The following is a 10,452-nucleotide window of genomic DNA, read 5'->3' on the forward strand; positions in this document are numbered from 1 at the left end:
GCCGGGAGCCCCGCTCAGCCGCCGCTGGTGAGAAGCGCAGGGCCCGGGGGCCCAGCAAAACGGCGCCCAAATCCAAGGAGTTCATCGAGACTGAGTCTTCGTCCTCGTCGTCCTCCTCCGACTCGGGCTCTGAGTCGGAGCGGGAGCAGCGCCCGCTGCCCAGGGCGCCGGTGGCCAAGGACGCGGGCACCGGTGCCACCAGCAAAGCCCACGGCGCCTTTGGCTCCATTAATGCCAGGACTAGTAGTGAGATAGCAAAGGAGCTGGAGGAACAGTTTTACACCCTGGTTCCTTTCGGTAGGAATGAGCTCCTGTCTCCTCTGAAAGACAGTGATGAGGTAAAGTCGCTGTGGGTCAACATTGACTTGGCTCTTTTGTCCAGGATTCCAGAGCGCTTGCCCGAAGAGCCGCTGGCCATGAGCGCCGGAGCCAGCCAGGCGGCCAGCCTCCCGCAGGGTGGTAGTGCTGACCCCCCCACAGAGAAGGGTTTGCCGAAATCTAGAAGGAAACGCAAGGTGAGCTTCGAGGGGACTTGTCAGGGTGGGCTAGGGGGGCCTCCTAGGGTGCATCACTCGCACCCATATCCAGGGCTCAATGGCAAGGTCTTCTCCCGGCTGGCACTTCAGCGCTGGGATTCATCCCTGCTCACCATGCAGGAGACAGCCAAGCCCCAGGGACGATGCCATCCTAGGACATGATGAAGCTCTTGCCCACAAGGGATTACAGCCCCGTGGAGACGGTGTTCACTGCTGGCACACAACTATCTTGCCATGGTCTGCATGGTGCTGTGTGTGCAGAAAATGAGAGGCAGCATCTTGTTTTTCCCCTCAGATTGTCAACAAGAGGCAAGCCCTTCAGTCCCAGTGGGGAAGCCCTGGCTTCTTGAGGGATGCGCTCACAGCAACCTGGGACCAGGCTGCAACCTGCATCCCTTGCAGAGCTGTGGCCCCCTTTTGCCCCAGGGCTCTCACACAGCTGTCAGAAGTGGGATTGTAGTCCATTAGCTGCCTGCTCCACAGCAGCGCTATGACAGCAGCTCCCCTCTGGTCACATCCACCTCTCCATTCTGCCTCTCCTGCATGCTTTCTGAGACACTGGTAGCACCAGGGAGAAAGCCCCCTTCACCTCATGGCCACAGGTGTCCACCGAGGAGGCTTCTCATCTGTTTGTACCCCAGAAGTCACTCTGAACTGTAATCACCATCTGCCCAGTTTCTGGACAGTTTTGGTGTGCAGTCATCTGTTGCCCTCTGAGCTACTGTACATGTACAGATTAATCTGCAGATTTTTCAGGACCTTTTGTCTAAAGCACTCTTTACTTTTTTAGTATTTTCTCTCAGTTTTTGGTTCTTTTAGTATCCGAAATGTGGCTACCCTGTTCTTGCCACTGGTAGAGACATAACTAGTAGAGAGCCTTGAGCTTTGAGATTTGTTTATCTGCATTTTCTTTAGGAAGTAACAGGGAAGTAATTGCACAGTACAGAATTATGGTAAAAAGGTCAAGAAAGAGTGGCAGAAGCAAAATATTTATGTTTTAGGCCCTAGGAGATGCCAGTGTGATAGTGCCAGGCTATACATCCAGAACAAAACAGGAGGGCATGATAGAGGAGCAAAATAAATGTGATTGTTCTGGAAATGTTTAATCTGACTTTGTGTGGCATGTTTCATGTTTTACTCTTCTATCCTAAAGCTCTGCACTCGGTGGTGGTTTTAGTGATACAATAAATACAAGGCATTCCTAGAGTACCAAATTGCTCCTCAGCCTAGATTAAGACCCTCAGTGGGACAACTGCTATGCAAAGTCACAGTATGTCATCCCCCTTCCCAAACAACTTTATGAATAAGACTAGTAAAAATGGATTATCAGCCATAGGTGCAAAATTAGAAAGAGATCCTTATCACAGAATCACAGATCTTATCACTTGTTCTCACAGATCCTTATCACTTCTACCTCTGTCATAATCATAAGAATATGGTCGAAGTAGAGTCAGAGAAGCATGGTTAAGCACTCAGGTGTGAGAAGATGTGGAGTGTAAGCTACAACCTTAACCCCATAGCAGCAGCCACAGTGGCAGTGGATGAGACAGAAAATGTTGCTGCCAAGCAGCAAGGCAATAAATACAGCAGAATCAACAGATTGCAAGTAAAACTCAGCCAGCACTGGAAACTGAAGTGTTAGAAGTGGAAAATAATGTGGACTTTGCAGGAGCCTGGGAAAGCAGAGCCTTTGGGACCCAATTATAGAACCTAAAGAACATAACATAAAATTAAATACTGGCAGGAAACATTGGCTGTGTTCATACTAGTAGTCCAGACAGAGCCAAGGTGCAGTCCAAAGCAGTGGCACACAGTGACATGCTTTGTTTAACTGCTAGCACACTTGCTAACATGGGTTTGGCCTGGGTTGATTTTTGTTCTTCCAGACAGCATCTGGCCTTTACTCAGGACCAAACTAAGGTTCCTTCCCGAAAGTTAATCTGAACTGGCATACCCTGGTTTGAAGGAGTGAGGTGAATGTATAGGTGTGAGCTGTGTTATGCAGGTTAGTCACAGGAACAGTTGCTGTTCTGTTCTATCTACTAGTATAGGCATAGTCACTGATACCAAGAAAAGAGAGGGAGAGACAAAAGAGATATGAGATGGAGGCCTAGGTAAGAGTAGATCACACAGGAGATAGGCAAAAAGGACAATATAAAAAAAAAAAGCTCCCAAGGCCTAAATGGTGAAGTGGTTTAAACAATTCAAGTTTTAGATTCTACTCTTATGTTTACCCACTGCCTCTTTAGGTTTTATTTTTTTGAGACATTAATACTGAAATCCCAGAAAATATCAGCCCCTGACTCCCTGAGATAATTTGGGATTTCTAGTAAATCCAAAACCTACAAGATTATTATTTTTTCTCTTCATTCAGTGTGAGAATGAGGAAGAGTGCAGAGACATCAAGAAGACTCACTTAGAGCGAGAGAGTTCTTCACGATTAGCTGCCTCTGCCCACAGCCTCACTACTGCAAATCACTGCAATATGAATGAAAATAGGTAAGCATTTTCCTTTTTATTTACCACTGAGTCATACAACTAGTTGCAGTTTAATGCTGTGTGTTATTTTTTCCTTTAGTAGGATTTATTTTTTAATTATCGCATTTTATGTTGAAAAATTACCCACTGCATTCTCCTCTCTCCTGGTTTAATGAACAAGTTACCAGCTCCTGACACATTTATATGCTTGCATTTTTTGTCCTATTGCACAAAGAAGTTGTGAGTTCAAGTGTGGGGCTCATGGAATGACTATAGTTAGAGCAGTGTGATCATCCGAGATATACTCCCAAACACTGTGTTCACATAGGCAAGCATCTTACAGCCTTCTTTTTCCTTACAGCATTACTGTTTTCAAATTTGACCATATTAATACAATTATCTATAAACTTTATGGAAAAGCTCATAACAATTCCTGCAATTGTTATATCCAGAATATATTTGAGATCCAGTATTTTTGAGATTACAAGCAATCTATTCTGTGTAATTAGTAGGTATTTTAGGACAAGGAACTCAGGCTTAAAAAGCAATGAGAATTTCAAAGGATGTGGATCATGAAATGAATGAAGAATATTTAGCATTTGCTGGCATGATTTATGCACACAGACCCCTATCAGTGTCAGATCAATCATACTGAGTTTCTCTAGAGATTTCCAGCAGTCAGACTTAGACAAGCATCTTTTCAGAGTTCATCTGCATGCTGTTTAGAATCATAGAATCCTAGGGGTTGGAAGGGACCTTGAAAGATCATCTAGTCCAACCCCCACGTACGTGCTCTCATCAGTATTTGAAAAAGAAAAAGAAAAAAAAATAAATCTGGCAGTATCAGGATATTTCTTGGGGTTGAACGGCTGAATTAGAGAATAGTTGTATTTATTGTAGTAGGTTTTTCTGTTGTACACATCACTGATGAGTTTGAGCAATTCTTATCATTAATACTGGAAAAATTAATGGAGAAAACTAGTGTATATAGTACTTCTTCAAAAATATGTATTCAGTTTGTTTGTCCTGACATGTCACATATGTTTCATAAAGTGAAAACAATACACAGAACAGTTTGTTTTATTGTGGGTGATTACATGCAGGCATGCCATTCCTGTTACTGCAGTGTCATGTTTTACATCAGATTTATTTTCAGAATAGCATGGCTGTCATAGCCTGATGTCACAGGGTTAATTCTGTGCTTCCTAGAAGGAGGAGAACAATTTGTGTTTTGCTTGACATTATAGTCAATACTTCTGGTAGTAACTGTACAATAAAGAAACAAGGGAAGTGACCTTAAATGTATATTTGCCTCCTAATTCTTACCTGGTCTGCCCTGTTTCCAGGATGTTTCTGTGGTATATGCTACTAAAGGACATGACAGTATTCCCAGAGCTGAGGATGATCTACTGAGGCTGTAGCTAAACCAGCAGTGCACATGTCAGGGCCTCCTGTTTCTCTTGCAACCAGCAGCTGCTCATGCTTGCACATCCCCTTCAATTATGCTGTCTGTGAGGCTCTCCTGTAAATTCACTCAAAAACTCTGAAATTAGAACTCTTTTTTTTGTTTGATTGATTTTGTTTGGGGTTTTTTTGTTTGTTTTGGTTGGTTGTTTTTTTTGAGGAAGTCAGGCTGTTAGTTCCTGCTTACTTAGTTCCCAGCAGAGCCACACAGACAGTTCTGTCAGTACAGCTGAGGGCTGGCAGCAAAGAGAGGAGCAAAAACACCTTCAAACATGATCATTTTCTACTGTGGAATTACAGTCTGATGTGCAGACTAATCAAGGCCCTATATGACAAGAAAGGCTGCAGGGTCAAAAAAAACAAAGCCTCAGCTATCTTGCACCTACATTGGGTGCCACCATCTGCCCACCCCCAACAGACCAGAGCTCACTGCAGGTTGTTCTGCACTGCTTCTCAGTATAAGATAATTGTGCTGCTGCAGCTTGACTGCTCACAATACACTTTGGTGGGCCCTACACCATGTGCCAAAGGCCATGGGGAAGGTCTGAAGCAGAACTAGAAATTGCAGCTACTCCTCACAAGCACTGGGCCAAGCTTTTGAGACTTGGGAACACTTTCAAAGAGCTATGGCTTCTCTTGGACGTGTTATGCCTGCACTTTGACAGTGATATATAAACATGGCTAGTCAAGACATGGGTATATGTTTGAAAAGAGGAAAATAAATTACACCATTGGTCTGCACATTCAAAATAGTGCTGAAGATCTTATTTTTCTTAGGGGGAGAAGAAGAGCACGGTTGTTCATCTTAGACACCCTAATTCTTGCTTTTGTAAACAGAATTGGTCGTTAAAGCAAAATAGTTCACATTGTGTTTTAAAGGTACTACACTGGGGAAAACAGGAAAGGTTCTGAATTATTATTCACAGCTTCTTTCACATCTAATTTTTAAAGACTTGCCAGATAAATGGACAAATATATGATAAGAGCACACTTAATTAGCTCCATTCCCTGAAATAATGTGCAGAAATAAAGTATAGTTTGTACCATCTTCTTTTTTGCGATTCCATTAAGCATATACTGTCTGATACAGTAACTATAAAGAAGTGAGAATTGTCTATAAAAAGTAATAGGCTGAACAAAGGTGAATGTGACAGGGAAAGGTATTATGTTAAAATAGTCTGTCTGACCTTAATCACAGTTTTAGTCTTAATGCAAACTGTGTCCTTAAGAAAACTTTAATTTTGTGTGTGTTGCTTTAAGATTTTCAGCTAAATGTTTTCTTCAAATTAGTGCGTCTGAAGTTTCTTTCTGGGCATATTTTTACAGTCTGTCTGATTTCTCCTAATCCAAAGTTTCTCCCAAATAAATGAAAGCTGAAAATACTGTCTGTGTTGCGGTTTTCTTCTAAAGAAGACAGAGCAGCTCACATTTCTCTGAGTCCACTGTTTGCATCTGTTTCCTTTTCTCTGCAGTACCAGCCTATCTTTCTTTGTCTCCAAATTCTGTATTATATTAGTATAAACAGTGCTACCAAAGGTTGAGCACTGAACACAAAGCAAGCCAGTCATCTTTAAACACATTTCCTGTTTTACTTCGCATATGGTTTTATTGCCATGGCTTATAAATTGTCACCTGTAATGATGAAATAAGGCTCCATAGCCTGAACTTACACTTCAGAGCCTAATCTTCGTCTCCAGCTATCCCTTAAGAAATGGTGAGCAAGTGGCCATTTATCTCCGTAGTTTTTTTCCAAGTACTCTGATACAGACTTTATATTAACTCCAGAATTACAATTTGCCTTCATGGAGAGGAGAAGAAACATGATACAAATTTGTAAATGAAGTCTTGGTCCCAATACTATAAGCTTGTTTGCAGATACCAATAGACTTTATCCTGCCAGAAGGTTTTAAATTCAAAGTTTTGGTAATATATAAAACATTTACCTTTCTCAAAGCCAGCTTTGTGACACTCCATTACTGTAATTTCCATTTCCAGCTTGGCAATGCCAATAAATAAAAATGAGAAAATGCTTCGGTCACCCGTCTCTCCCCTCTCTGATGCATCAAAACACAAATACTCCAACGATGATTTAACTTCCTCCAGCAAACCTAATGGCAGCAGTCTATTACATTCCATCTCCTCCAGCAAAAAACATAAGGGTGAAATCCAGTCGCAGCCACATTCCGGAGACTTCAATGTAAGTTTATGCTGTTGTTCACAATATAAAGCCTAGCTGTGTATTTTTCACTTTGTATTGCAGTCCCTGATAGTTTAGTAGAATGTTATGCAAAAAAATTGGAATATGAATCATGTTACTGTAAGTTCAGCTTTTCTGGTTTGGAGTTTAGCAAGGCACAGAAGGGAGGAAAGAGGTCAGGATGTAAAGCTGGCAAATACCAAAGGCTACATAAACAAAAGGTAAAAGCTAATGGCCCAAAACGAATGGCTTTAGGCCTCCAGGGTACTGCTTGGGCACATTGCAAGTGCCCTACATCCAAGAGTGTGGTGCACAAGGCCTATACTGTATAAGGCCTCTGCTCAGCCACTGCCTAACCATGAGTGTGCCTGAAGACAAATTCTCCTATGTGTCTTACAACCAACTTTCTCAGACGCTTTTACTTACTCTTGACATCAGGGAACAGATTAGCATCAGCCCCACAACTCATTTCCATCAGAGGACAGGTATTCAAATACCTATCAGAGAGTTGATCACACTAAATGTATCCAGAGTGGCTTTCCAGATAAGGGCCACTGCCTTTGGAGCACAGAGATAAAGAAGTAGATGCTGCCTGCCATTTATGCATGAGCTCTGTGATTAGCTCTGTGATCCTGGAGTTAGCTCTTCTGGTTGAGGGAATTCATATCTCTCTCTCTCACCTCTCAAAATCATACCCTACTATCCAGGCTATAGGAGACTCCAGGTAGAAGATCAAGGGGATAATTTGAAGCTGTTCTGTTTTGTGTGAAATACCTAGAAGAAGCCATTTAGGCACCATCACATTGATGTCCACCGCTGGAGCATGTAGTCAGGCTGTTAAGGCACTCTGCTGCTGCTAGAAAAGCTCATGCTCTTCCTCTTGCTACAAAAATAATTTATCTATATTTATCCTATATCTAGTTGTTGTACTTGTTATTTGATACATAAGAGGCTTCAAATGCTTAAGTTATTGGTGTCTAAGCAACTATCAAGAAAACAAACTACCAGAGCTGGTCTCTTCCAGCCACTTTTACTGTGGGGATAACTAGTCCCACAGTGTATGTTAGTTATGTATGATAGAATCATAGAATGTTTTGGGTTGAAAGTGACCTTAAAGATCATCTAGTTCCAACCCCCCTGCATTGGCAAGGACACCTCCCACTAGACCAAGTTCCTCAGGGCCCCATCCATCCTGGCCTTGCGTACTTCCAGGGATGGGGCAGCCACAGCTTCCCTGAGCAACCTGTTCAGTCTCACCGCCCTCACAGTAAAGAATTTATTCTTAATATCTAACCTAAATCTATGCTCTTCCACCTTAAAATTGTTACTCCTCACCCTATCACTATATGCCCTTGCAGAAAGTTCTTCTTCAGCTTTCCTGTAGGGCAACTTTAGGTACTGAAAGGCTACTATAAAGCCTTCCTGGAGCCCTGTCTTCTCCAGGCTGAATATATGTATAAACTTAAATATATTTATTTTTTTTAAGGGTGAAGGTGAAACTACTAACTATAATCTTACATTTTGTACACTTTTTAAAAAGCAAGTTATCAAAAATTGTGTGTTTCAAGAATACCACCCAGATGGTAAATTGAGATAAAATTAATTCTATGAAAATATTTCAATAAAAAGGCTTTTTAACATATCTTAGTCATTATTTTTTCATGGATAAAATGTACATTTTTAAAGATTTTAACTTCTACAACATAAGTTTAGACTTCTATAACCCATTTAGATTTATAATAATATGATTCTTCACTGGATATCTTGAAAACAATTTAAATTCCTTCACAGGCAAATGTGCTGGAAATCAAAAGTAAAAGGTGATTGCTTTATGATCCACACTCTTAGCAAATGTGTTTCACTGAGATTTTCTGCATAGCCTAGCAATGCTCCATTTGGTCAACATTTTAACAACCTTTGCAATAAAATTCTTATGTATCTAGTTATTCATCTGAAAACTTTAGCCTGCTGAAGGAAAGAGGTCAGGATGTAAAGCTGGCAAATACCAAAGGCTACATAAACAAAAGGTAAAAGCTAATGGCCCAAAACGAATGGCTTTAGGCCTCCAGGGTACTGCTTGGGCACATTGCAAGTGCCCTACATCCAAGAGTGTGGTGCACAAGGCCTATACTGTATAAGGCCTCTGCTCAGCCACTGCCTAACCATGAGTGTGCCTGAAGACAAATTCTCCTATGTGTCTTACAACCAACTTTCTCAGACGCTTTTACTTACTCTTGACATCAGGGAACAGATTAGCATCAGCCCCACAACTCATTTCCATCAGAGGACAGGTATTCAAATACCTATCAGAGAGTTGATCACACTAAATGTATCCAGAGTGGCTTTCCAGATAAGGGCCACTGCCTTTGGAGCACAGAGATAAAGAAGTAGATGCTGCCTGCCATTTATGCATGAGCTCTGTGATTAGCTCTGTGATCCTGGAGTTAGCTCTTCTGGTTGAGGGAATTCATATCTCTCTCTCTCACCTCTCAAAATCATACCCTACTATCCAGGCTATAGGAGACTCCAGGTAGAAGATCAAGGGGATAATTTGAAGCTGTTCTGTTTTGTGTGAAATACCTAGAAGAAGCCATTTAGGCACCATCACATTGATGTCCACCGCTGGAGCATGTAGTCAGGCTGTTAAGGCACTCTGCTGCTGCTAGAAAAGCTCATGCTCTTCCTCTTGCTACAAAAATAATTTATCTATATTTATCCTATATCTAGTTGTTGTACTTGTTATTTGATACATAAGAGGCTTCAAATGCTTAAGTTATTGGTGTCTAAGCAACTATCAAGAAAACAAACTACCAGAGCTGGTCTCTTCCAGCCACTTTTACTGTGGGGATAACTAGTCCCACAGTGTATGTTAGTTATGTATGATAGAATCATAGAATGTTTTGGGTTGAAAGTGACCTTAAAGATCATCTAGTTCCAACCCCCCTGCATTGGCAAGGACACCTCCCACTAGACCAAGTTCCTCAGGGCCCCATCCATCCTGGCCTTGCGTACTTCCAGGGATGGGGCAGCCACAGCTTCCCTGAGCAACCTGTTCAGTCTCACCGCCCTCACAGTAAAGAATTTATTCTTAATATCTAACCTAAATCTATGCTCTTCCACCTTAAAATTGTTACTCCTCACCCTATCACTATATGCCCTTGCAGAAAGTTCTTCTTCAGCTTTCCTGTAGGGCAACTTTAGGTACTGAAAGGCTACTATAAAGCCTTCCTGGAGCCCTGTCTTCTCCAGGCTGAATATATGTATAAACTTAAATATATTTATTTTTTTTAAGGGTGAAGGTGAAACTACTAACTATAATCTTACATTTTGTACACTTTTTAAAAAGCAAGTTATCAAAAATTGTGTGTTTCAAGAATACCATCCAGATGGTAAATTGAGATAAAATTAATTCTATGAAAATATTTCAATAAAAAGGCTTTTTAACATATCTTAGTCATTATTTTTTCATGGATAAAATGTACATTTTTAAAGATTTTAACTTCTACAACATAAGTTTAGACTTCTATAACCCATTTAGATTTATAATAATATGATTCTTCACTGGATATCTTGAAAACAATTTAAATTCCTTCACAGGCAAATGTGCTGGAAATCAAAAGTAAAAGGTGATTGCTTTATGATCCACACTCTTAGCAAATGTGTTTCACTGAGATTTTCTGCATAGCCTAGCAATGCTCCATTTGGTCAACATTTTAACAACCTTTGCAATAAAATTCTTATGTATCTAGTTATTCATCTGAAAACTTTAGCCTGCTG

At 41.2% G+C, this 10,452-nt stretch overlaps 1 protein-coding gene across 1 annotated transcript in view; it reads left to right on the forward strand.

Annotated features, from left to right (window-relative positions):
* The window catches only part of AFF3 (AF4/FMR2 family, member 3), a 345,281-nt gene that overhangs the window by 302,487 nt on the left and 32,342 nt on the right, over nucleotides 1–10,452 (forward strand). The window contains exons 12-14 of the mRNA XM_010001439.1: nucleotides 9–515; nucleotides 2,911–3,035; nucleotides 6,474–6,675. Coding sequence (XP_009999741.1) covers nucleotides 9–515; nucleotides 2,911–3,035; nucleotides 6,474–6,675 — 834 coding nt within the window. The remainder of the gene's footprint in view (nucleotides 1–8; nucleotides 516–2,910; nucleotides 3,036–6,473; nucleotides 6,676–10,452) is intronic.

Source organism: Chaetura pelagica, unplaced genomic scaffold (assembly GCF_000747805.2).
Source record: "Chaetura pelagica isolate M959 unplaced genomic scaffold, ChaPel_1.0 scaffold377, whole genome shotgun sequence".
Taxonomy (NCBI): domain Eukaryota; kingdom Metazoa; phylum Chordata; class Aves; order Apodiformes; family Apodidae; genus Chaetura; species Chaetura pelagica.